This window comes from Mesoplodon densirostris, chromosome 18 (assembly GCF_025265405.1).
Source record: "Mesoplodon densirostris isolate mMesDen1 chromosome 18, mMesDen1 primary haplotype, whole genome shotgun sequence".
Taxonomy (NCBI): domain Eukaryota; kingdom Metazoa; phylum Chordata; class Mammalia; order Artiodactyla; family Ziphiidae; genus Mesoplodon; species Mesoplodon densirostris.
Genome location: NC_082678.1, coordinates 24231809 through 24259388, shown reverse-complemented (window position 1 = coordinate 24259388; position 27580 = coordinate 24231809). Strand labels below are relative to the sequence as shown.

At 51.8% G+C, this 27580-nt stretch overlaps 1 protein-coding gene across 10 annotated transcripts in view; it reads left to right on the top strand.

Moving 5' to 3' along the window:
- The window catches only part of ARSG (arylsulfatase G), a 122534-nt gene that overhangs the window by 67262 nt on the left and 27692 nt on the right, over window positions 1-27580 (top strand). For 9 of the 10 annotated variants that reach the window (XM_060080862.1, XM_060080861.1, XM_060080859.1 and 6 more), the window contains exons 3-8: window positions 5849-6036; window positions 8137-8184; window positions 9244-9349; window positions 12229-12366; window positions 21204-21400; window positions 22866-22946. In XM_060080862.1, the coding sequence (XP_059936845.1) occupies window positions 5849-6036; window positions 8137-8184; window positions 9244-9349; window positions 12229-12366; window positions 21204-21400; window positions 22866-22946 (758 nt within the window). Of the gene's footprint in view, window positions 1-5848; window positions 6037-7444; window positions 7786-8136; window positions 8185-9243; window positions 9350-12228; window positions 12367-21203; window positions 21401-22865; window positions 22947-27580 lie in introns of those variants that run through there. The other variant, XM_060080860.1, reaches the window with a different exon arrangement.

Genomic DNA, 27580 nt, shown 5'->3' with positions numbered 1-27580 from the left:
TGAAATGCGCTTTTTCTCCCCATTTAGCTAGTGATGATAACAATCACGTGGACTGCGATGAATTAAAAAATCTACTCTGGGGCTTCCCTGGTGGCGCAGTGGTTGAGAGTCCACATGCCGATGCAGGGGATGTGGGTTCGTGCCCCGGTCCGGGAGGATCCCACGTGCCGCGGAGCAGCTGGGCCCATGAGCCATGGCCGCTGAGCCTGCGCGTGCAGAGCCTGTGCTCCGCAACGGGAGAGGCCACAGCAGTGAGGGGCCCGCGTACCAAAAAAAAAAAAAAAAGAAAGAAAATCTACTCTGACCCCCGAGCACCACTAAAGGGCTTGATGCACATCATGCCATCAAATCCCTCAGATAACCTGGTGAGGTTGGTACGGTTGTGCCCACTTTGTAGATGAGGATACTGAGACCTGGCTGGAGTTACCTGTCTTGTGTCACATTAGAGGGAGCCGGGGCTGGAGGTGAACCCACGCCTGTCTGCCCGCACTTTTATCCCTGCTGCCGCTCCACCACCCATACCTCACTCACTGTGTCTCTCTGGCCGGGCTCATCTCATTTTGTTTGATTAGCCATGTAGGTCTTGACCCTCTGCTGAAGTGTAAGCCTCTGACGGATAGGGCTGTGGTCCCCTCCCTGCCGTCCTTCCGCCAGGCGTGGCTGGTGGAACTAAGACCAGCAGCTCAGAGCGAAGGGTTTGGGCTGAGTGGTGATGTGCGTGTGTATCTGTCGAGAGGCATAGATGGGTGAGGGCAGGAATAAACGTCCACTGGGAGCGTCTCAAAGTCTGGTTCCTGCAGGGAACCCGGCTGAGGAAGCCCTAGTCCCCCAGATGGGAAGAGCCATCTCACTGGTGGAGTGCAGGACTCCAGCTGCCCAAGTCAGAGAACCTGCCTTCCTGAGGTGGGGAACCAGCCCCCCCCCGGGGGGGGGGCGGTGGTGGGAGCAGGCAGATACACCCAGGCTCTCGGGGACTCCATTCTAGAGGGGCAGCCGGGCAGCAAGCAAGGAGACCAGTCCACGAGCAAGGCGAGGTCCGAGTGGATAAAGGCTCAAGACAGAATAGAACAGTGATGCAGTGGACAGTGGTCATGTCAGGAAAGCCCTCCCTGAGTAGGTGAAATGAGAGCTGAGACCCGGATGAAAAGAAGGGGCCCGTCATGCGGAGACCAGAACAGAGCCTTCCAGACGGAGGGGACATGCAAAGGGCCTGAGGCAGGGACAAGCTCGGGTTGATCTAGGAAGAGCCGCTCTGGGTGGTGTGGCTGCTGGGGGGAACCGGGGTGGGAATAGGGATGATGACGCACAGGTCCAAATCCCCTGGGGCATGGAGTCCCCACCTTTCTGCAGGCTTTCAGGATCTTTGCACCCCATTCCAAGGAACTCCACCCAGGCTACTGGTGGTTGGAGGTGGCCAGAGTGGGACTCCAACAAGGATGCCTGGCGCCCCGCCTGCAGGGCTCTCTCTGTTCTCTGCTCTAACGGGATCGCTTCCCTGGGACTGTGCAGGGCACGGATGCCCAGGAACCTCCAGTTGCCCGGGGCCTCGCCTGGCTGCCCCAGGGGCTGGGAGGAACTGGATCTCAGAAAACCTACTAGCTATCAATATTTGGCTGTATCTGTGTGCTCCAGCTCCCTGCTTGAGGAGCTCTGCTGGAGAGCCTGTAGACCACGACTGTGACTTTGGATTTACCTAAACTGCAGTGAGAACTTATTTGTGGGTTTCTAGCCAGGAATGATGTCAGCTGATAAACAGTTTTTAAGGTTACTTTGGCTGCCCCATGGAAAACTGGGAGAGGAGGAACTGGGGGCAGGAAATGTAAATGGGGAGCAGGGCTGCCGTGTGCAGCTGGGCGAGTTGAGCACTATTCAACTCCGGACCATGGCGTGGATGGTGGGTTAATGCTCTGCTGTCGCCATCTTGAAATGCTTGGTAGGTTTTGAATGAGGGCCCTTGCATTTTCATTTTGCTCCGGGCCCTGCAAATTGTGCAGCTGCTCCCACTGTTGTGGATAAAGAGGTGACCCCAACAAGCTTGGGTCAATCCATACAGAACTACACCTGCAAACCAGAATGAGTCCAGGGACAATGGGTGCTCATGACTTAGAGAAGTGCCTGGATTCTAGAAGCTTGATGAGCATTAGCTGTGAGAGTAATAAAAGTTGCCGAGTGTGTAGTAACGTAGTAGTAATCTAGTCATAGTAACAGTCATTATTATTAATTTATTTATTTTTGGCTGTGTTGGGTCTTTGTTGCTGCACACTGGCTTTCTCTAGTTAAGGCGAGTGGGGGCTACTCTTCATTGTGGTGCGCGGGCTTCTCATGGTGGTGGCTTCTGTTGCTGTGGAGCACGGGCTCTACGGCGCGTGGGATTCAGTAGTGGCGCACGGGCTTAGTTGCTCCACAGCATGTGGGATCTTCCTGGACCAGGGCTCAAACCTGTGTCCCCTGCATTGGCAGGTGGATTCTTAACCAGTGCCTCACCAGGGAAGTCCCAATAGTCATTATTATAAGGAACATTTAGGAGTGTGATCTAGGAGGATGTTTGTGCTTTAATCTTGGGAGGAAAAGAGCAGAAGAGGCTGGGTACAAATGAACGTTTTCTTGGGAGAAAAGTATGAACATTGAAGTGGAGCTCAGTTGGGGATTCCAAGGGTAGCGGTTGCCAGCTACATGCAACATCCAGAATCCTGGATTTTGCCCCAGGAATTGAACTCCCTGAGGCCCCAGTATGTGGGCAGTTGGGGATGCTTTGAGAGAAGCCGGTGCCTGGGAAATTACCCAGGGGACCAGCAATCGATGGACAGAAGGGAGGCTGCACGTGCTACTTCCAGCCGCAGGGCACGGAGGGACAGGAAGGAAGTGCTGGCAGGGGTGTGAAGCCCGAGTCGGGGGCCCTGGAGCTCCCTGGGGCTGGAGGGAGGCCTCGCCCAGCACCTGCGGACCCAGCATGAGCGCCGGAGCACTTCGCTCCCCTGCCCTCATTCTGTCAGAAGGAGGCATCGCACGTCTGCTTGAAGAGCCTGGCTTCAGGGCCGGGCCAGCGTTTTCGGACGGGCATTGCTGGGACCTCTCGGTGGGTGTCACTGCTCCGTGAATTCACCCATCCTCTGGGACTGAGGCCCAGGTCTCTTTAGCAGAGACTCACCATGTTGTACAAAAGCAAAGAGTACGGTGGCATCACCCTCTCCACGTGGGCTGGGTGGTGCCCACCTCGTGCTGGGCTGAGGACTGAATGGTCAGGAGAGGATGGTCCAGTGGGAGACAGCTGCTGCTCTGGTGGTGAACTGCTGAGTAACAAACCATCCCCGAAGTCAGCAGCTCAAAACAACAACCATTTTATCACGTGTCATGATGCCGAGGGTCAGGAATTCAGGCATCTCTCGGTTGGGTGATTCTTTACCGCGTTGTGTTGACCAAGGCGGCTCTGGTGGAATTCAGCAGGCAGATGGCTGCGCTGGAGGTCCAGGGTGGCCTCACGCACACGTGTGACATTTAGACGCAGTGGCCTCAGCTGGGGTCATCGGCCGGAGCACCTACAGATGGCCTGTCCAGCTGGGCAGTGCTGGGGGAGTCGATTTCTCACCCAGCGGCTCACAGAGTGTTTTCAGGGAGGAGGTGGAAGCTACCAGTCTCGTGAGGGCTGAGCCCAGAAACTGGTGCAGTGTCACCTTCACATCCTCTGGGGCTCAAAACGCTCACAACTTCAAGGGCGGGGAGGGAACCTCAGGGTGCCTGTCACTGGGAGGCCTGTCCACGGATTCGTGGCCATCTGGAAGCTGCCCCAAACAGGAAAACAGAGAATTAGAGTTCAGTGTTGTAAAGGAGATGCCAGAGGCTATATAATCATGTAGAGAAGAGGGCGCCTTAATTCCACGTGGAGTGGGGAGGTGCAGATTGGGGGGTTGGGGGAGGGGAGAGGCAGGGAGGATGACCTGGGGGGTTGGGGGAGGGGAGGGGCAGGGAGGATGACCTGGGGGGTTGGGGGAGGGGAGGGGCAGGGAGGATGACCTGGGGGGTTGGGGGAGGGGAGAGGCAGGGAGGATGACCTGGGGGGTTGGGGGAGGGGAGAGGCAGGGAGGATGACCTGGGGGGTTGGGGGAGGGGAGGGGCAGGGAGGATGACCTGGGGGGTTGGGGGAGGGGAGAGGCAGGGAGGATGACCTGGGGGGTTGGGGAAGGGGAGGGGCAGGGAGGATGACCTTGGGGGTAACATCTGAGTCTTTGAGCGGGGTCTTGAAGACGGCTGGGACTGGTCAGTCAAGATAAGGTGGGACACCAGGGGGAGGGCTTGGGGAGTGGGGGAAGAGCATGGGCAAAGGCACAGCGGACAGGAGTAAGTCGGGGGTTGGGAGGATGTGAGGAAGCAGCTCAGGGCAGGAGGGGGGCAGCGCTGAGCTCCGAGAAGCAGGCAGAGAGAGACTGTGTTTTCCAGTAAGAGACTGGTATGATCCGATTCCCACTGTGAAAGGACATTTGCATCCGTGTGGAGGATGGTTTCGGAGGCGGGGAAGAATGGGTGAAGGTGGTGACAACTTCTGGGTGTAAGTCTTGAGGCATAATGCACAGCACGGGGACGAGGTCGACACTGCTGTCTTGTGTATTTGAAAGTCGCTAAGAGAGATCTTGAAAGTTCTCATCACAGGAAAAAGGTTTGTGACTGTGGGAGGTGACAGATGTTAACTAAACTTTACTGTGGTGATCATTTCATAATATGCACTTATACCAAATTATGATGTTGTACCCCTGAGACTAGTACAAGGTTATGTGTCCATTACGTCTCACTAAAACCAGAAGAAAAAGAATAGAAACATTCTCCCACATGGCCATAATCCTGAAAATAAGCGATAATCCCCTAGTATCATTTTATATCCAGTTCATATTAAACTTCCCTCCCTAATTAGCCCTCAGATGTGTCGCCAGCTCTTTTGAACTGGGATCCAGTAAGATTCATGTATTGCACTTGGTTCTATCTCTTCAGTCTTTCCTTATGCAGAGCATCGCCCCATCCATCCCATCGTTCCCTCAGATGTTGACTATTTGAAGAGATGGGACTGGTTGTCTTATCGAACGTCTAGAGAATGGTTTGGTAAAGTCTTTTCTTGTGGGGTCATTTAATTTGGTCTTGCATTAGCTTTTTTTTCCTGTAATGTGGAAGTTAGGGCCAGGGGTCTGACTAGATTCAGGTTAAACGTTTTGGGTAAGAATCCTTGGTGTTATGAATTCATATTGCATCCCATCAGGAGGCACATGAAGTCAGGTTGCCCCTTCATTAGTGACAGTCAATTTACTCACGTTCCTTGAGGGTAAGGAAATGGCTAGACTCCTCTGTTTCTCCATAGTGTCTGAAAGAGGGCTGGGCTTACAGTAAGGAGTAATAGGTAGTCAGTTCTTGTACCAGCAGTGGTGATGTTCTGTAACGTCCCTGTGAACACTGAATCTGTGAGCGCCCAAACAAGAAGGTCACCTTGTCCAACCTCAGCGGGAAATGTGTACATTTTCCCAGGTCTGCGTATAGCCATGAACTATCCCTTAAGAGCCATGAGTATTGATTTCTGGGGTTACAGATGATACATTAAGTGAGTAGGTGAATATGAAATGTGGAATCTGAAAATAAAGGGGATCCATTCAATATGTTGGATTAAATCCCTTTGAATTAGCTGTGTGACCTTGGGTTAGTCGCATAACGCGTCTCCGGGCTTCATTTTCTTTACCTGTCCCACGACTGGCTGATCCTGGAGCTTTTTCCCAGCACTGGAATCCCAGGAACTGAGACCCCAGGAATTGAATTTCTCTTGGCTTGGCTTTCTGTGGTCAGGCAGACCCCCATCACTTTCCTTTCCGCGCAGGTTTGTGGATTTCCACGCGGCCGCGTCCACCTGCTCGCCCTCCCGGGCCGCCCTGCTCACCGGCCGGCTTGGCCTCCGCAATGGAGTCCCTCACAACTTTGCGGTCACCTCTGTGGGGGGCCTTCCACTCAACGAGACCACCTTGGCCGAAGTGCTGCAGCGGGCTGGCTACGTCACCGGCTTGATTGGTAACACGGCCTCCGCCGCCCGGACCTCCGTCCTCCCTGCGTTTGCTGTGGTGGCTGCTTTGTGTCTGCGGAGCTGCCGTGCACTGCCGCCTCTCCTGCTCGTGTCCGCTTTTCTGCTCATTTCTTGCTGTAGAAGTTGGGAATGCTTTCAGCCCTAAGCAACCGAAATGACCCACCAGGGGACTAAACTATGTATGGAACTAGTTTCCCCTGGTCCCCCCTACAGAGGCCAAGACAACCCAGCATCCCGACGGCATCCCGACGGCATCCTCAGGCTGCCTGTGCTTAGGGTCCTGGCTCTCCAAGAGCTGGGTCCGGCGGGGTTCCCTCCTCCCTCCACCATGTGAAGTGGCAGCAAGTGTCCCTGTGGGGATGTCCTCGGGGCCCCGGGCTCCCCACTAGCCTGCAGGAAGCTGGCATTTCTGGGGTGTCAGCCTGGCTTCTCCTCTGGGTCAAGGAGCCCGACATACTTTTCAGAAGATCAGTCTGCAGTGTGGCCTTCATTGTCCTGGGAGGACGAGACCATTAAGGTCCCAACCGGCTCCTCTTTTCACCCCTTTCTCTCCATACCTGGAGGTACAAACTATTCTGAGGCTCTCACTATGGGCTGAGCATCCTCACCCACCCTGTCCCTGCATCCATGTAAGACTCCCAGCCCGGGGGGTGGGAGGGCTTTGGTCCCTGGGCTCTCTGACCCTAACACTTCACGCAGCATCAGGGGCACTGGATTCTTCTCGAGCTGGGTTCGATCTCACTTGCCCCTCCTTCTTCATGCCTTTAAATCCCAAGAAGGCAACTGATTACAGATCGACTGTTCACCACTCATTACACCTTTTGCTTTTCTGGGAGAGGATACTGAAGCGTATCTCCTTGTTGAGATCGTGGATTTCCTAGCAGCACGCTCACAGGGAAAATGAAAAACCTGCTGAAGGGTTACCGAATCCATGGACACCACTCACTGTTTGCTTCTAATCTTGCTCTGTGTTAATGCGTTTGTCCCTAGTTGTACGTGTTATCGCTTGGCCCTGCTTTTCTCCCCCTCCTATTATTTTCTATTTCCTGATGATATAATTTTACATGCTTATTATAATTTTAGAAGCAATTTTAAAATTGTACTATAATTTTATATTTCCATGTCATGCTGAATCTAAGCATTCCACATAATGCTTAATCCACTTCTCTCAACTTTTTATGACATTTGTTTTCAAACCTACAGACCAGTTGCAAGAAGGGACTCCTAGACCCCCATATACCCTTCACCTCGATTCACCGTTGTTCATTTTGGCCACAGGCATTTGTCTTGAAAAGATGGTTTGGAAGTATTGTACTGAGGCCACGTGACATAATTTCCTGAGTCAGACTCCTGTGGTTGCCTGTTTCTTTCCGTCCTCGGTGTTGTTTCATGCTGCCACCGTCTTGGTCTCTGTACCGCATTTTTGATTCATCCCCTTGCCTCGTGGGTGATTTCCGTGGGATCTTTATACCCAGAGAGCAGAATGAGCAGGTCAGAGAGTGCCAGCCTCACCTCGCGTCCCCCAGTGAACGCGTTTACAGAGCCAGGAGCAGCCCTGCGGCTGAGCTTCCTCATTGCTGGCCTGGCTCCGGTGGCCGCAGGGAGGTGGCGCCCCGCTCAGCTTCTGCAGAGGATGATGATGAAAGCAGGCGGAACAGCATCTCTGGGACTATCTGGGCCGTGCACCTGCTCCTTGGGTCCTTTGCAGGGCCCCAGGCAGGAGGGCCGAGCGGAAGGTGTGGTGGGCCCTGGTGGGGGGGGGGTGCCGTGGGCGCTGCTCCCTCTTTGTGGGGGCAGAAGCTCAGCCTGCTCACTCCTCTGGGCTCCCGGGAATGGCTCATCTTCCCCCTCCCCTGCACGCTTTCCTGCCTGGGTCATGAGTCATCCTTGCTTGCTTTCTGTCTCCCTGGGGACTCCCTCTTGGTCCCAGAGAACGAGGCTTGGCTGTCACACTGCATGTGAGCCTCTCTTTGCTTGTCCTCAGGAAAGGGCAAAGCTGATGGAGACCTGAGTGTGTGATCAGCTCCGCCAAGGGGCTGGGAGCCCCCATGGGGATTCCTCTCAAAGTCTCTCTCGTTTTCCTCCAGGCAAGTGGCATCTTGGACACCATGGCTCTTATCACCCCAACTTCCGTGGTAAGAATTCTTTGGAGGATTGGTTACCTGGGAAACAGAAAATAAAGGTCTCTGTGTAAAAGGACTCTATGAATGTTTAAGCCATCCTGCCCCTGAGGGACCTCTCTCCTGAGTCAGGACACCTTCGTGCACGGGCTCACCTGGGTGGGTTTGAGGTACCACGGCTGCTTCTGTTTGCACGTCCCTCTTGCCCGGCACCTTTCCCGGCCCCCCTCTTTGGTGCCTGTCTTCCCTTCGGGCTCCCCCGTCGTGGGGCCATCAGTGTTCTCCTCGACCCAGTCCTTCACGTGTCCGGGAACACTTGGACCCCGTGAGGCCCCGCGTGGTAAGAAGTAAAAATCGTTTGATGGGTTCACTGAAGCAGGGACTCGGCGGGGAGTAGGGAATTCTGTGGGAAACTTCACACTGAAGCTTGTGCTGGAGAAGAGATGGGATATGGGAGGGTCTCAGAAAAAAGTCAACACAGGGTTTTCAGGGCTCAGTTTGATCCTCACATCCTCCCTCCAATACCCCTCCACCCTCTCGAGCCCAATCCTGCCAGCCCTCTGCGTCCGGCTGAAATGCCAACTCTTCTGAGAAGCATTTTGAGATTCCTGTCTGAGCCACACCCCACCCCCAGCATCCAGGGGTAACTTCATCCTCTGATCCTCTTGTGGGCTTGCTGATAATCCATCTCTTAGAGCTAAATCTCTACTTCTCATCCTCCCTCTTGAGGGCAGAATATATTCTTTTATCCCTCAGAGTGTCATGCAGGTAGGAGATTTTCACCAGATGTTTCCCAGCGGTGTCCATCATCGCACTGGGAACAGGAGGTGTTCAAGACATTCTCCCCACTGCCTTCCACGCAGGGTTAATGGTAATCACAAGATGTTTTGCAAATCTAGTCTTGCAGCCAGAACCCAGCAAAGTGTTTTCTTTGCATACTACAAAGGGATATTAATCAAATCCTCTTTTAATTACGTACTCCATAACCCTGCAGAATTAAATCATGGAAAATTAAATTTCTGTCCTGGGTGTAAGAATGTAGGCTCATAGCCTAACCCGTTCCTTCTCTTCCAGGGTTTGATTACTACTTTGGAATCCCGTACAGCCATGACATGGGCTGCACTGATACCCCCGGCTACAACCACCCCCCTTGCCCGGCATGTCCACGGGGACCGTCAAGGTAATCCTAGCCAAGGCATCGGCTCTGGGCTCCAGAGCAAGGTGAAGTCCTGGGGGTGTGGTCCATCAGAAGGAAATGAGAGAGGCCCATGGGGAACAGTTACAATAGCAAAAAGGAATCGAGTACCTGGGACTTCCCTGGTGGCGCAGTGGTTAAGAATCCGCCTGCCAATGCAGGGGACACGGGTTCGAGCCCTGGTCCGGGAAGATCCCACATGCCGCGGAGCAACTAAGCCCATGGGCCACAACTACTGAAGCCCCTGTGCTCTAGGGCCCTCGTGTCGCATCTACTGAGCCCGCATGCTACAGCTACTGAAGCCCGCGCACCTAAAGCCCATGCTCCACAACAAGAGAAGCCACCGCTATGAGAAGCCCCCGCACCACAGCAAAGAGTAGCCCCCGCTCGCTGCAACTAGAGAAAGCCCGTGCGCAGCAACGAAGACCCAAATGCAGCCAAAAAAAAAAAAAAAAAAAAAAAGATCGAGTACCTTTAGTGCAAAAAATTTAAGTGCATTATTTTCATGGAGTGCAAGAACACTTTTCATGAAGATGAGGTGAACAACATTTTTTAAATTGGCATTTTCCAGGTTCCTTGGACTGTTTAGCTCAGCTGGGGAGAGGCTGGTGCGACCCAGGGTCTCACGCAGGTGGCCTCCCTCCTCTGCCTGCTGGCTTTGCTCCTGGACCACTCACCTGGCCCTGACACTGGATATAAGGAGGGAGATAGAGAAAAAGTCCACCGGGCTCCCTATAAGCCCCACCTCCGCCCTGAAATAAGCCAGCGTTTCGACATTAGAATGCTGTGCAGGCACTCAACAGGATGTTTTAAAAACGTATTCAGTGAAATGGGAAAATGCTCACAATAGAATAGTAAGTGAAAAAAGCAGGAAACAAATCATCAACACTGTGACCTGAACTACCTCTGTATTTATGCCTTTAATAGCCCTAAAGGAAATACGCCAAAATGGTAGCCATGGTTCATTCACTCTGGTTGTGGCATTAAGGAGTTTTCAGTTTTTCCTCTCTCGTATCTTCCAAATATTCTGTAATGAGCATGCAGTACGTTTATTATCAGAAAAAGGTAATAAACCTTATTCAGGTAATAAAGCAGCCCAGACCAGGTGCTCTGCTGTTCAGACGGTGTACTGTGATTGTTTGTAAAGTTGCAGGTGTCTGAGCCGCCCGGGGAAAGCGTGTCTCAGGTGGCTTATTAATAATAGTTAGTATAATAATAGCCATCTGTTGAGAAATTGTTACATTCTAAGCACTCTGCGTGCTTATCCGTGATCCACCGGACCACTGAGTGAGGCAAGTGTTTCTCCTGACTGTCCAGGGAAGGAAGCTTACCTGGTGGCCCAGGTCACAGTGGAGTCATGAGAGGGAAGGATGGAGAGTCCCGTCTGGGTCTCTGAGTCTAGAGCCCAGGTCCCCTCTCTCCTGACTACTCAGAGGGTGGTCACTGGGCCAGCAGTGCAGGCATCGTCTGGACGCTTGCTAGAAATGCAGGTGTTCAGGCCCCTCCCAGAGGTCTGCCTTTTCACGAGATGCCCAGGAGATGCAAGAGCCTGTGGGCAGTGGGAGCAGTGACGTCACCACGTGAGAACCTGCCAGTGCCCTCCTCACCGCCGGGCGCCTGGGCTCACACCTGTGACACCTCTGCCATCTCGTGCGATGACCATGGCCACCTGGTCCCTTTTCTGTCTGTGTTAAATCAAATAGAAGAAAAGTGTTGGCTGAAGGAGGAAGAGGGGGAGAAGGTTAGGGATGATAGAGCAGCCACAGGATCATCCAAAGCTGGAAGATTGGACACGGATGGTGAGGTTAGTGTTCTGATACCCGGGACAGTGCTTCTTCTCTTTTTAAAAAATTGTGGTCCTTGGTGATTACCCTAGTCTGACCTCGTCTCTTAAGCTTCCGGCACACGTCTGTGTGCACACAGATGTGTGACGGGGGCTTTCATTTCTTCCCAAATTCTTCCCTGCAGCAGGAGGACAGTTTCCCTACCCAAGAGGCCCCCCGTGACCACACTTTTCTCTCCATTGTTCTCAGCTTCTCTTCCGGTTCTCTGTGGCCCCCAGGAGAGAGGGCTTGAGTTTTTATTGCATTCCTAGTATGCTGAGCAGTGTGAATGCTAACCGTTCCTTATCCCTGTAAGGGGCCCGGGCAACCCCGCACTTTCCAGAAGGAAAGTCAAGCTCTGAGAGCTTAGGTAACTCACCCAAGATCACAGCCGGGGTCATGATTCAGCTGCTTTGCTGGGCCATTCGTATGTCAGATTCATTTCCATCTGTAACACCAAGGGCTGCATTTGTTTTTTTCCAGGAGATACAATAGGTTTGACCCCCACTTTTTCCAATTGCTAAAGTTTCTCCAAATTCTCCAAACATGGTTTGAAATTCCAAAGTTGCTCCTAGCCATCTGTCCTCTTGTCAGACGTCTTGTCACACAAAGTCCTGATTGTTGATTTGGGAAAATACCAAGCGTTGTACCCCATGGACGGAAGTCATGATTTAAGGGGGCCGGTGGAAAAAACCAGGGCTACTGATTGCCTCTGGGACTCTGCTGTGTAAGGTACTTTGTTTAACCTCAGTTTCTCTGCCAGCAAAATGGGTATAATCATATCCCTAGCTCAAAAAAGTCGTGAGCGTTACAGAATGGCCAGGTTTGTCCAAGGAGCATACACGTCTCTTCAAAGGGAATAGAAGAAGGTATTATATTGGTTTTGCACTTGGAGGAAATGGCAGACTGGAAAAGTCATTTGAGGCCAGGCTACTAAGTGTTTTGTATTTCTGAGCATCACTGCATTAAAGCGTTTTGTTTGACTCCATGACTACTTAGGTCATGGGAATGAATGCTCTACCATCTGTGATTTCCACACAGGAACCTTGAGAAGGACTGTTACTCTGATGTGGCCCTTCCTCTCTATGAAAACCTCAACATCGTGGAGCAGCCCGTGAACTTGAGCGGCCTCACACAGAAGTATGCGGAGAAGGCTACCCAGTTCATCCAGCGGGCGAGGTGAGCCCCCCAGGGTTGGCCCCCACCCCCACCCGCCGTGTCCCCTGGCCCCAGCACGGCTCAAACCATGGCGGAATTCCATTGCCTGACAAAGATGCATGCGTGCATGTCTCCTGGAAATAAAGCTAGAAGACAGTCTGTCCTGGGGTCTCCAGGCCTGGGTTACAAGTGCCTCAGGTACGTTCCCAGGGTCCCTGCTGAGACCACACTCTACCTTCATTGTCAGGTGTCCTCTCCTGCTAGCGTATCACCTCCCTGAGGGCAGGGTCCATCCACTGTCTTCTGGGCATTCAAGGCGTTTGTTGAGTTCATTAGTTGACAGGCTATGTTCGTTTCTTATTGCCGCTGTTACAAACTGACCACCAACTTATTGGCTAAAACAATAGCAATTTATTCTCCTACAGATCTGGAGACTGGACGTCTGAAATGCGTCTTATGGGGCTAAAATCAAGGTTATCAGAAGGGCTGTTTCCTTCTCGAGGCTCCAGGGAGGATCATTTCTTGTCTCTTCCAGCTTCTGGTGGCTGTTGGCATTCCTTGGCTATGGCTACATCATTCCTTTTTTTTTTTTTGGCGGCACCACTGGGCTTGTGGGATCTTAGTTCCCCGACCAGGGTTGGAACCCGGACCCTGGGCAGTGGAAGCATGGAGTCCCAACCACTGGACCGCCAGGGAACTCCTGGCTACACCATTTGAATCTCCACTTCTGTGGTTCGCTTGCCTTGTCCTCTTCTGTAGTCAAATCTCCCCCTGCCTCCTTCTTATAAGGACATTTGTGATTATGTTTAGGGTCTACTGGGACAATCCAAGATAATCCCCCTATCTCAAGATCCTCAACTTAATTGCATCGACACCGTCCGCTTTGGGGACACTCAGAGATTCCAGGGATTAGACCCTGAGTATCCTTGGGGGCCAGTATTCAGTATACCACACAGGGGTCCAGCATCTACAGGGCCCAGGTAACCTGAAGCGGGAAGCAGGCTGACTGTGAGGCCGTAGGGAGTGATGGGGCCTGCGGTGAATTTGGAGCACCTGTCCCATCTAAGGCCCCCCGCTGCTGCTTTGTGGGAACGGGGGGCCTGGCTTGTCAGGCCTTTCCATTTCTCAAGAAAGACAGGCTACCTGGCCCTTGGCGAACCTCCTGATCTCTAACTGTTAGCAACCACTAATTGAAAATAACAAAAAGCAGAAACCCCAGAGCCATACCACAGTGGGTCTCTAGCACGCTGTCTCTGTGTGAGAGCTGCTTGTTTACAGCCTCTGTCAGATCAGAGATCCGCACAGAGAGTAGACTGTGCGAGACCACAGTCAGCTCCCAGATGACATACACTGACCTTGGGGTGCATGTACATAGGTGGCGGGGTGCAAGCCCAGACACACACACGTGCACACACGCGGTCACCCCACCCGCTGCCTCTCTCATGTGCACTGGTGCATCTTTCTCCTAAGATTGCAAACTCCCTCTCTCTCTCTTTTCTTTAGGCCGCACCATGCGGCACACAGGGATCTTAGTTCCCCAACAGGGATCGAACTCGTGTGTTGGGAGCATGGAGTCTTAACCACTGGACTGCCAGGGAAGTCCCAAGACTGCAAACTCTTCAAGGGCCGGGGAACAGTTTCCAACAGGTCCTTTGGTATTTTCCACGGCCTTTGCCTAAGTGGGCAGGAAAACATGTGCTGCACACCTGTCTACTTGCACAGAATTAAAAATAGATGCCACCTTGGGATAACTGATCTCATCATTTCCTTGAATGTGCAAGAGTTCCCCCAGCCCCTCGCTCCACCACGCTGGACTTTTCTAGAGAGAAGGACAGCGGGGAGGGTGGAGGTATAGCCATGTAGTAGATCCATTTCTGCTTGATCACACGACCTGCTAAAGGCCCACATTCTGAGAGCAGCCCCTTAGGGCTTCAGAGATTGCATCTGACCAGTTTTTCAGGGCTTTCTGAGAAACACTGTTGTGTTGGTTTGTTCATTTTTGTTTTTTCAGATGGTTGATATGAAAAGCACAAAGCCCTTTCTCCCACCTGGGGGTTTGAGCACGTATATGCTCCCTGGATGGCTTCGGGCCCCGGCTCCCTATGACAGGTGGACGGTCTGTGGCTGGTGAGGAAGGTCTACCCCTGCTTTTGCAATGAAAGCACAGTGTTCTCAGGGGACGGTAGCGGGTGGCAGCCAGCTGGGGACTGATTAACTCTGAAGAGGACATGGTGCTGTTCATCTACCACTTAATTAACCAGTTGAAAGACAAACAAATCAGCGAACAAACTCTTTATCATAGGAAAGAGGGGAAGAGTTTGCTAATTTATTAATTAGTTATTAAGTGAAAAGTCACATGAATCCTGTGGGCTTTTTGCTTGACAGAAAATAATCCTCAGGCATGCTGATTTCTTTAGGATTTGACTTGCCAATTCATCCATGATTTTTGAAGTGTCAGCAGAAAAGCCCCCAGATCTGTGCTGTTTTCTCTGCCATGACCCCTTACGCCACCTTGACTTGTTTGTCAAAACTACCAGGGGTCCCTGGAGTGTGGTTTCCTGCCCCAGCTCGGCAAGAGGGTCTTCTTTGAACGTTTTTCCTTGGGGCTTCACTTGATTTTAGACCCCGAACCTAGCAGTGATGCTGAAGGCTAATTCTTTAAAAAAAATTTTTTTTAATTGAAGTATAGTTGATTTACAAAGTTGTGTTAATTTCTGCTGTACAACAAAGTACTTCAGTTATACATATATATACATTCTTTTTCATGTTCTTTTCCATTATGGTTTATCCCATGACATTGAATATAGTTCCCTGTGCTACACAGTAGGACCTTGTTGTTTCTCCATCCTGTATATAATAGTTTGCATCTGCTTATCCCACCGTCCCAATCCTTGTCTCCCCCACCTCCACTCCCCCTTGGCAACCACAAGTCTGTTCTCTGTGTCTGTGAGTCTGTTTCTGTTTCATAGACAGGTTCACTTGTGCCATATTTTAGATTCCATATACAAGTGGTATCATGTGTTATTTGTCTTTCTCCTGAAAGCTAATTCTTGATTCGAGTTTTTTAAACAGCAGGCAAAGCTCCGAATTGGCAAAAAAAAAAAAAAAGAAAAAGAAAAAGAAAGGTAGCGGATGGCCTGGGCGTCTGGGCTTCTAGGTCACAGAGCTGGCTGGTCCTGTGCTCCCTACAGGGTCTAGGACGGCGCATTGAACCTGAGTTGGGAATCCAGGGCTTGATGGGCTGAGCGTATTGGGGTAGGTGTGAGGTGTAGTTGAGGATGTTTGAAATCAGAGTGTATGGTCCATATGCCAGGGAATTGCGCACTTAGAACTAGGTCCTAGAGAGGCACAGAGGGCAAAGAAGCCCCAGCCTTCCTGGGTTGGAGCCTGGGACCCACATCAAGGGCTTGGTTCCTTCTTCTCCTTGACTCAACCCCTCCGCCTGCATTGCTCTCCCCCTGCTGGTCTAAGCCTCCTTCCCCTCCTCATCTGCATCCTCACCCGTCTCCCACCTAAAGCGCACCACCTGCCACCCACATCAGGGCTCCGGGCTCAGCCTGAAGGTCATTCTGTCCTCCTGACCCCTTCTCTCTTCTTTCTCCTGTGTGGCTGTTCCAATGAAGAGCGAGTGAGGACATGAGTGATTGCACGCTCCGCTGGGCAGTGGGACGGCTGTCCTCCTCCTGCAGCCTCTCCCTCTGCTGTTCTGTCCGCCTTGAAGGGTGACCGTGCACTGTCCCCCTGGAGCGCCCCCCGTCCTTCGGGCCACACTGTCTCAGAGATGTCTCCCCTCTCCCCCTCACCCCGGCCCAGCTTGGGTCCCCTGTTCTGCTCTTCCACAGCAGCCTGTATTTCTCCTCCATCATCCCTACTACTATACATTTGTAGTAATGATCTGATTCATTTCTTTTTGTTTGTTAGTTTTTTGCGGTACGCGGGCCTCTCACTGCTGTGGCCTCTCCCGTTGCGGAGCACAGGCTCTGGACGCGCAGGCTCAGCGGCCATGGCTCACGGGCCCAGCCGCTCCGCGGCATGTGGGATCCTCCCGGACCGGGGCACGAACCCGTGTCTCCTTCATCGGCAGGCGGACTCTCAACCACTGCGCCACCGGGGAAGCCCTGATTCATTTCTTAGTTGCATTTTCTCTCTGCTAGTTCCAATTGGATGTGAAACTCCAAGAAGGTGGAAATCCTGCTTCTGTGTTTGTAGCTCTCTCTGCAGTGCCTGGGGCTTGGTTAGCGCTTAATAAGTATTCATTGAATGAGTGAATAAAGAGTGAGCTGCTTGATCTGGCCCCAAACGTGTGCCGGTGTTGTGTTGGGAATACACACGTGGATTAGATCTGTTTCGGCTTTCGAGCATCTCCCAGGCTAGTGGGGAAACAGATAATATTCAAAAGCTGGCTTTCGCGTAGGCTGCATTATCAATACTGATCAGTTCTCTAAGGGAGAGGCAAAAGGGGCCAGGGAAGAGGAAGCCACCTATGAGCCAGGAGCAGAGAGGGGTCTTGATGGTTTTGGAGTGGGGTCTCAATGGATTAATGGATCAAGTGTTTGCAGGCAAGATACCAGGCAGGGTCCTGCCAGGAGAGGAGTGAACGGGCGCAGGAGGGCGTGAGGTGGCCCCGGCGTGGGAAGGACGGCAAGGCTGGGAAGGCCGCGGATGCCGGGCTACGGGCTTTGCACTGCCTGCAGGCTCATGGACCCCCGGTGGGCTTCTGAATCGGGAACTGTCAGGTCCAGTCTGGGTTCCAGAAGGTTCTCTGTAATGCTGAGGCCCAGAGGGTGATGGTGAGATTTGGGGCACGGCGGGGGCGAGTGGCTGTTGCAGCGATGTGTTCCAGAGAGACTCCTGGACTGATCAGCCCTGGGGGCCGCTGCGGGGGCAGCCGAGAGCGCCCAGCTCGAGGGCAGCCCTGCCGCCACCTTCAGGCCTGGCTCTCCTGCCAGGAGCCCACTGGGGACATTTCCGGAGAGGTGGGCATCCCTCACTTGCCATTTTCTATTTCAGATCAGGAGATTTTCTCCAGACTTGGCTTCCCCAGGTCTCAATTTTTTTTTTTGCGGTACGCGGGCCTCTCACTGTTGTGGCCTCTCCCGTTGCGGAGCACAGGCTCTGGACGCGCAGGCTCAGTGGCCATGGCTCATGGGCCCAGCCGCTCCGCAGCGTGTGGGATCCTCCCGGACCGGGGCACGAACCCGTGTCCCCTGCATCGGCAGGCGGACTCTCAACCACTGCACCACCAGGGAAGCCCCCAGGTCTCAGTCCTTGTGCATCTCCACACCACGCCCCACCTACCCTCTGCTGGAATGTCTCCTCCAGCGTCTTAATTCCTCTGCTATCTTAACCCCTTTTGTTTAATCTGAACATGTTCTTCTAGCCTCCTTCTGTGATGGTGAATAAACGCACACACACACACACACACATGCATATATCTATATTTAAATAAAAATGAAATCATACTGCCTTATAACTGGCCTTTTTTTTTTTAAAGCACCAAGTCTCCTCCACTTTTTTTTTTTTTCTGGCTGGGCCACGTGGCTTCTGGGATCTCAGTTCCCCAACCAGGGATTGAATCCGGGCCATGGAAGTGAAAGCCCAGAGAACCCTAACCACCAGGCCACCAGAGAACTGCCCATCCTCCACTCTGTATTTGCCATTCAGCACAGGGGTGGTTCGGGGGATAGATGCCCCCAGGGAGCTAGTTTGTGTGGTTCCTGCAACATGCCATCTTTAGGAGTTCCAGCATGGTGTCAGGATGCAGGGAGAGAGGCGCTCCCCTGGGTACCATGGATGCTTACCACTGCAGGCTCGTATTATTCATACTTATTAATAAGAGGGTACGACTTATGAAAAGCTCACTATGGCATTAAATACTCACAGCTGTATCAGGGAGGCATAGCTGTCCCCATTGTGGAGACGACAGAGGTTAAGTGAATTGCTCAGGGTCATACGACCATGAAATAAAATTCCAGGGATTCGGATGCCGGTCTCCAATGCCCGTCTTCCCTCATCTTCACAGCCCAGGGTGCTAACAGGACTTTGATAATGGGTGGGAGATTGCAGGATAATGATGGGGGTGGGAAGAGGGTGGGTGATGGGACCACGCCCCCAGCCCATAGGTAGCTATGAGCGGATAAAGGTTTAACAACAAGCACTCAGAAAAAAATCTCTGATTTGCCCATTTCTGTGGCGTAAATACTGTCATTGTGGCTGAATTCAAGATACCAATGAGATGTCACTGACCGTAGGGCTGGGAGAGATGTGCTGTAGCACCCCATCATATGGTGTTCCCACCGCACAGATGCAGTGGCCGCAAAATAAACTCCAGGGCACAGATAATAGTAAAATGTGGTATACTAATTAGGATGTGATAAATCATGCAAGTTTATTGTTTTTTTTCAGTTGATTTACAATGTTGTGTTAGTTTCTATTGTACAGCAAAGTGAATCAGTTATACACATACATATATCCACTCTTTTTTAGATTCTTTTCCCATCTAGATTCTTTTACAGAGTATTGAGCAGAGTTCCCTGTGCTGTACAGTAGGTCCTTATTAGTTATCTAGTTTATACATAGTCGTGTGTATATGTCAACCCCAGTCTCCCAATTTATCCCCCCACCTTTGTTTTTCACATCATTTATTTAATGGTAAGTTGATTTCATTTAATTTTTAATGGCAGCCATGCTTAACAACCGGCTTGCAAAATTCCCGAAATCCGAGCCAGCTCCATCCAGCTTGCTGCTGCCATGTGGTATCCACGTGCAGGTTAGGACAAGGCGTCCCCGCTGAGTGTATGCTGACCTGTGCCAGAGTACCCAGCTCGTCCAGTGGATTGTGGGCTGGCATTGAACTCCCATTTGCTCTCTCAGCAGGATGTCCTCATGCTGGAACGGTGCACACCCTACACAACTGTATATGATCATCTTTGGGAGATCAGGCCACAGACACCCTACATACATGCAATAGCGCTCTCTGCAAGGAAGGACAGGTTCTCTCTGTGCTGTCCAGGATGGTAGCCACTGGCCTGAGCATTGGAAATGTGGCTCAGGCAACTGAGACACCAGATAGATAGAGAGTTAGACATAGAGAGATAGACAGACGGACAGATAGATAATAGATGATAGATGATAGATAGATGTAAACTATACATAGCATAAAGTTTTCCTTTTCAGTATATATATGTATAACTGAATCATTTTTCTGTACACCTGAAACAAACACAGCTTTGTAAATCAACTCTACTTCAATTTAAAAAAGTTTTTTAACATCTTTATTGGAGTTTAATTGCTTTACAATGGTGTGTTAGTTTCTGCTGTATAACAAAGTGAATCAGTTATACATATACCTATGTCCCCATATCTCTTCCCTCTTGCGTCTCCCTCCCTTCCCACCCTCCCTATTTTTTTAATTTACCTTTCTAAGTGTACAGTTCTGTGGTTTTAAGTACATTCATACTGTTCTGCAACCATCCCCACCATCCATCTCTAGAACTTTTTTCATCTTCCCAAACTGAAACTCTGTACCTGTTAAACACCAGCTCCCCGTTTTCCCTTCCCTGCAGCCCCTGGCCTCCACAGCTCTACTTTCTGTCTGTATGAAGCAGACCACACCAAGTACGTCCTATAAGGGGAATCACACCATATTTGTCCTTTGGTGACTGGCTTATTTCACTGAGCATCATGTCTTCAAGCCTCATCCATGGTATAGCCTGTGAGACACTGAATTCTTAGCTTTATTTCATTTTCGTGAATTGAAATCAGAATAGCCACTCCTGACTCGTGGACATGGACAACACAGCTCGTGAAATGTTGCAGAGAGATTGTTGATTAGAATGGGGAAGGAGAGGCCACCGTCTGGGACGTGCATCTTCTGTCCTTCAGAGAGCTGAGTGCAGTACAGTCCCAATCAGGAGACTTTGGGAGTTGGGATGCAGGGGCGTCTCCAGGGCGAGGTTTGGTGCAGAGCTGAGGCTGGGGGACTCAGAGAGCTTGATGTGGGGTGGTGTGAATCGGGGGCAGCCAAGAACGCTCAGGCCAGTTTGAAAGTCGAGTGTCCAGGTGGCCTGGTGTAAAAGAGCTGCGCTTCTGTTATCACCCTATGGACTCGCCTGAAGTTCCCCCTTGCCCTCCCTGTGTCCTCTGAAAGACCCCCCACAGGGGTGGGCTGTGGGAAGGGGCTCCCCAAGGGTCCCTGCTGCTGCCCTTGACCCTGCCCCTGGCCTGGGAATGCAGGTGGGGAGCAGGCAGGAAGCAGAGGCCTCCCAGGGGAACCTGCAGGATCAGAGTAGGGGCAGCCGGGAGCCTGGCCTCTACCAGGACCTTGATCTAGACGTTCCCAGCTATGGCCTTGGAATTCCCTGTGGTCCGTTTCAGTCATCCGTTCCTCTCCTAGAAAGAGCCAAGGCTGGGAATGGAAACGATGGCCTGGATCCTGCGAAGGAGCAGCTGAAACTTAAAAATATGTTTGCACTGGTCGTTAGAATGAAGCTGCTAAGAGCCAGGGCTCTGCTCTCAGCCAGACCTTAGTTTAAACCCAGACTTGGTCGCTTACTAACCTTGGGTAAGTCTCTCCGTTTCCCTGAGCCTCTGACGCTTCATCCGGAAAAGGGAACTTGGGGGGTTTTATGAGGATGAATTCAGGAACGTGAGTCATGTTTAATAAGCTCTCGGTAAACGTTAAAGGGCAGAAGCGAGTATTACAATTACTCTCAGTCTTTAACTAGCTTTATCCCCCCATTGCCTTTGCAGGCTGTAGACGGATGTGTACTTCCTGAGCACACAGGGTGGAAGGGGTTCTGGGCTCTTCTCTGAGGCCACGGGACCCTTCTGGAGAGGGTCTGGCTCTCTCGTTTCAGTGCCGGCGGAAGACCCTTCCTGCTCTACGTGGGCCTGGCCCACATGCATGTGCCCCTGTCCAGGAACCTGCTGTCAGCAGAACCCGGGGGTCGAAGGCCGTACAGCGCGGCTCTCCGGGAGATGGACAGCCTCGTGGGCCAGATCAAGGACAAAGTTGACCTCACAGCTAAAAACAACACATTCCTTTGGTTTACAGGTGAAGTAGTAAAACCCAGCCAGCCTCACTGGGATCTAATGGATAACCCCGCACACGCCCCACACAAGAGCAGAGTCTGGGCGAGTGACCCTCTTCAGCTGGGCAGGGGGCTTGCCTTGAACTTGGGGCCCTGCTCGCGTTCATTGGCCTGCGTGCTGAGCACCTGTCCATTGGGGCCACCAGGGCTGTGCCCCTGGAAAGGCTTGCACAGAGAGGGCAGGCACCCTGCTGGCCCCCTGGCTGTTGATCAGGGCCATCTGGGTGTTGCTGTTAATTGTTAATGAGTGACTTTGACATTGTAGACCTCTGTAATCCTTGGGCGATTCCAAGAGTCCTTCTTTACCGTCTTCCCCCATCCCAAAGGTTGCCACTGGTCAGCAGGTCACATCTTCTGGCTGAGTGGTGCTGGACTAGTGAGCTGTTTAAAGGGCCCACACAGGCATCACTGGTCTCGGGTCCCTGTCTGGAGCGAGAGCGGTGGACACTTGGGTTTGAATCTCTACTCTTGGGAAAGTTACTTTATTTTTTATTTTTTATAAATGTATTTATTTATTTATTTATTTTTGGCTGCGTTGGGTCTTCGTCGCTACCCGCAGACTTTCTCTAGTTGCGGCGAGCGGGGGCTACTCTTCGTTGCATGGGCTTCTCACTGCAGTGGCTTCTCTTGTTGCGGAGCACGGGCTCTAGGCGCGCGGGCTTCAGTAGTTGTGGCTCGTGAGCTCAGTAGCTGTGGGTCACGGGCTCTAGAGCGCAGGCTCAGGAGTTGTGGCGCACGGGCTTAGTTGCTCCACAGCATGTGGGATCTTCCCGGATCAAGGCTCGAACCCGTGTCCCCTGCATTGGCAGGCGGATTCTTAACCACTGCACCACCAGGGAAGTGCCGGGAAAGTTACTTTAACCTCTGTAAGCCTCTCCTTCCTCTTCGGCAGAATCAAGCTAACAGTCAAATCTATTCCATAGCACATTGGGGGATCAGGAGATAATGTATGTGGAGCACTGTGTGCATCATAGGGGCTCAAGAAAGAGTTGCTGGGGCACTTCCCTGGTGGTGCAGAGGTTAGGACTCCGTGTTTCCACTGCAGGGGGCATGGGTTCGATCCCTGGTTGGGGAACTTAAGATCCCACGTGCCGTGCGGCCAAAAAAACCCCACAAAAAACAAAAGGAAGAAAAGAAAAAGTTGCTGGGCTGAAGATAATGGTAATGGAATCGCTGAGCCCATATCCAAAGGCAAAAGCCTAAGTGTGGGGCGAGCTCGGGGCAGGACAGACAACCTCTCTGGAAAGCCCATCAGAGGCAGCCCCCTCTAAAAGGTCCTTCAAGGGTAGGGTTGCATTTGTTTTCACAGGTCCTTTTTCTCTCCAGTCCCCTGCTGTGCACAGGGATGTGGGACCCGAGAGAGAGAGAACCGGGCAGAAGCATCCTCCAGCCTGTTGACTGCTGCGTGTTGTTTTTTTTGGTTTCTAGGAGACAATGGCCCGTGGGCTCAGAAGTGTGAGCTGGCAGGGAGCATGGGGCCCTTCACTGGATCGTGGCAAACTCGTCAAGGTACAGGCTCACAGCTGGGGTTGGGGCATCTCCCCGCGGGTGCTGAGTCCAGGCTGGGGCATGAGATCCGGCCTTTGGGAGGACCAGTTTATAGCCGGGTCTTGGGACATCATTGTGAAATAGGGACAGGTTACTCACAGCCACTGGCTCCCAGAAGAGAAACAATTTGGAGTGGAGAAAGCTCGTGTTCACCTGGGGGGTTCCCTTTCCTTCCCTCCCAGGGCATCGGCCCGCTGACAGGCCAGCCCAACAAGTATGCTTTGCCTTTACCTTCATCCTCATGTCCTTGATCTTCCTCCTTGCTTTCTTTTCTTTCCTTTTATATTTTTATTTATTTATTTATTTTTGCGGTACGCGGGCCTCTCACTGTTGCGGCCTCTCCCGTTGTGGAGCACGTGCAGGCTCAGCGGCCATGGCTCACGGGCCCAGCCGCTCCGCGGCATGTGGGATCTTCCCAGACCGGGGCACGAACCCGTGTCCCCTGCATCGGCAGGCGGACTCTCAACCACTGCGCCACCAGGGAAGCCCTCTTTCCTTTTTTAAAAGTCATGCCTTCATCCATCCAAACATTAATTAATTTCATTCATTCAAGAAATATTTAGTGCACAACTATGCAAGGTTTCTATATGCATTATCTCTGAACCTTAGTGAAAGGCAGGTAGTAATCACTCCACTTACAGCTGAAGAATGAGAGAGGCTAAGTAACTTGCCTAGAGTCACACAGTTTGGGAGGACGGAGCCTGGCTTGCTACCAAGTTAAAGTTGGTGAGCTTCCCACTACCCCGTACTGCCTCTCTTTATGTAAGCACCCTTCAGCCCTCAGCTCAGCGCCCATCTGCTGGGAAGGTTTCCCAAAAGGACCTCACTCCCTGAAAGAGCAGTCCTGCTGGGGACATTTCGGCAGTGTGGACCAAAGTCTTGAAAAATATGCATGCTGGGCGATGCATTAATTCCTCTTTTAAAGAATTTGTCTTCAAGAAATAATAAGCCAAGTGCACAATGATGTGTGTAAAAGAATTCTCGTTGCAGTAGGTTTTTCTTGAGAAAAATAGTTAGACATAACCCAAGTGTCCAGCAAGAGAGGAGTGCTCAAAGAAATTATGATACATGCATTTAAAGAAACACTAAGGAACCACTGAAAATGGTGCATATGATTGACCTGGAAACAGTTACATTAAATACTTTTCAGTGAGTAAAGCAGGTCACAAAACCATATGTAAAGTACGATTTTATTGTATAAAACTAAGTGCATGTATTCTCGGAAAAATCTTGAGAGAGGCAACAAAAGGTATTGATAATAAAAGATAAGCAGTGATTACCTCTGGGTAAGGGAGGAAGGGTTTAAGTGTAGTTATTCCCACTTTTTTTTTACCAATTAAAAAAAATTTTTTTAGTTATTTTTTTTTAATGAAAAAATTAAAATTAAAATTTCAGAAGGTGCTTATATCCGAGGGGTGCAGAGGTGGACTTGGCAAGATGACCCCCTGGGGCTGGGTTTGCCCTGCTGTCTGGCTGGCTTCTGACCTGCGGGCCCAGCTGTGTCCAAGTCAGAGGACACAAATTCCCTTTCAGATGAGTCTGGCAGAATATGTGTAGTTACCTAGAAGCTAGAATTTTCGTGTGTCCCACGGCTAGCTGTGAGAAGGAAGTGCTTTACCCTGGCGTCCCTTGGATCAGATCCCTTGAGAACTTTACAGGTGAGTGACTGCTGAGCTGTGACCACATCTCGTGTGTGGACATATGTGGTGGAAGTCAGGGAAACTGGATGCTGCCCAGTGACCGGACGACTTCATCCCTCTGGGTGGTGGCGTTCCTCAGTGCATGGATCTCTTTGGCCCATCCAGTTCGTTCAAGAGCTCTGTAATTTAGTTCTGCTTCCTGGAGAGCTGGACCAGGAAAAGATGCTCTAGGACCAAAAGTGGTGGAAATGTGTCCGGTAGCTGCAGCCACAGCCTAGAGAAATACAGTGCCAACTGGGAGTGGTTTTTTTGCATTCGCTGATGATAATTCCTCCTCTCTGTACCTGGGGTACCCTCAGGCCAGGCTGCCGTCTTCAATGCTCAGTTAGAAGAGCCTGGAATCATTTTTACTCTCAAGAGTAAAAGTCCTGAAGGCACAGAGACCAAGGTTGAGGGGATAAAAATCTGTCCGTAAGTGGCCCCTCTGTGGGGATCTTTCTGTTTCCTAAGAAGACGACCTCTGATCTCCTGAAGACCTGCCTTATCTTTTCTCTTCTCCCCCTTAGGAGGCAGCTTTAAAATAGTGAACCAGTTTACGGTTGTGCACTGTAGCCCATTCTTCGAGGGAAGAACTTTATGAGAAACACATGTATCAGCAGGGCAGTATCCTCCTTTCCTTCTATCTCCTTCTACTTGTTGAGCACCTACTATGTGCCAGGAACTGTGCTCAGTGCTGGGGACACAAAGATCAACAAAGCCCCGACTTTAAAGAATGATGGTCTAGAGCAGTGTTTCTCAGACTTTAACGTGTAGATGGTCCCCTGGGGGTCCTGCACCCATTAGGTCTGGGTTGGTGATGGAGATGTTGCATTTCTAACCAGCTCCTGGGTGATGCTGATGCAGCTGGTCCAGGGACCACTCTGAGAGCCACCAATTTGGGATATCCACATCTAGCGCCCTTCGAGTCTAGAACTTTCAGACCTAGACCAGTGGGTTATCAGCTGAGGTCCCAGGACCAGCAGCATCAGTACCACCTGAGAACTTGTTAGCAATGCAGATTCTAAGGCCTCACCCCAAACCTACTGAATCCGAAGCAAAGCTGGGGATGGTGTGGACAAAAAGGAGTGCAAGTTGGTACAGCCGCTGCAGAAAACGGTACGCACGGTCCTCCAAAAATTAAAAGTAGTGCTACCGGGCTTCCCTGGTGGCGCAGTGGTTGAGAGTCCGCCTGCCGATGCAGGGGACGCGGGTTCGTGCCCCGGTCCGGGAAGATCCCACATGCTGTGGAGCGGCTGGGCCCGTGAGCCACGGCCTCTGAGCCTGCGCGTCCGGAGCCTGTGCTCCGCAACGGGAGAGGCCACAACAGTGAGAGGCCCGCATACGGCAAAAAAAAAAAAAAAAAAAAAAAAAAGTAACGCTACCACGCAATCCAGCAATCCCACTGTTTATCTGAAGAAAATGAAAATACGAATTCCAAAAGATATATGCACCCCTATGTTCATTGCAGCATTATTTACAATAGCCAAAATATGGAAGTGACCTAAGTGTCCATCAATAGATGAATGGATAGGGCCTCCCTGGTGGCGCAGTGGTTGAGAGTCCGCCTGCCGATGCAGGGGATACGGGTTCGTGCCCCGATCTGGGAGGATCCCATATGCCGCGGAGCGGCTGGGCCCGTGAGCCATGGCCGCTGGGCCTGCGCATCCGGAGCCTGTGCTCCGCAACGGGAGAGGCCACAACAGTGAGAGGCCCGCATACCGCAAAAAAAAAAAAAAAAAAAAAAAAAAAAAATAGATGAATGGATAAAGAAGAGGTGGTACATGTATATATAGACATTTCTGTTGAGTCAAAGATGATAAATAAAGGGGAGTGAGTGACAGTCTGCAGGAATCTCCCCGCATTCAAACAGTGCCAGGGAGGGCTCAGCGAGCTCTCCTCCAACTATCTTGTTGGCCGGAGAGGGATCTGAGGCTGAGCAGGGCAGAGGGCTTCCCCGGGGTCAGCCATCGACTGAGGGGCCACACGCTCTGACCACCACCCGGCTCATTCCTCAACCCACGTTATCACTATCCTCACATCCTGTTATACCCGACTGACTGCTCAGCTGTCCGCAACATCCTGTCTTACTTCTTTGCCCCCTCCATGGTTGTCAGGGAGAACCTCATTAGCCCCTGTGACAGTCTGAGTCTTTCTAAATCTATGGGAGGCAGAGTGGAGAGATGGAGAGAGGGCTTTGGAGGCGTGATTCTCGACTCAGCTCAGGACCTGGTGCCCGGCGGCCCCTGCCCCTTCCAGCCCTGCGTCCTCCTCAGTAAGGGCAGTGGAGACCCGCCTCGCGGGACGGTGCAGGGCCAACTGGACACTGGCCGGGAGGTGCCTGGCCTCTACTGCCCCCATACAACTCCATCTCTTCACTCCCAGCCGAAACAATCTGGGTGGGGGGGGAGGGTTCCCACAAAGAGAATAATTGGAAGAAATGACCTGAGAAAGGTTTTCCCGCTGAAGTACACAGGCACCTTAAACAACATAAGGATCACTTCCCAAGAGTTCTGGGCCTCTGGTTTGGAAAACTGTGGTCCGAGGCTGGATTTCCTTCATGTCAAGATAACACCCTTTGTGGGGGGCAGGGCCTTGCACAAATGTCGTGTCTGGATGTGGTATCTGTGGGACACAGCACTTGAATTTGTGGTGGGACTGGATCTGGTTACCTTTTTCTTTTCCCAGGAGATCCTGAAGACGCACTTTGCGGAGGGGTAAACACTTCCCCTTCCTCAGTCTCCAAACTGGCTTCCCGTCAACCTCTCCTCACTGCCCAGGCCACTGCTGGGGGCTCTGGGAAGGCGGGCAGAGCCCTGGGTGGAAGGGGCATGGCCAGGGGACCTGGGTCACGGGGGAGGGGCTGGGGGTCCCTTTGGACCACCTGCTCTTCTTCGAGCAGGTTCCTTGTCAGTGGGA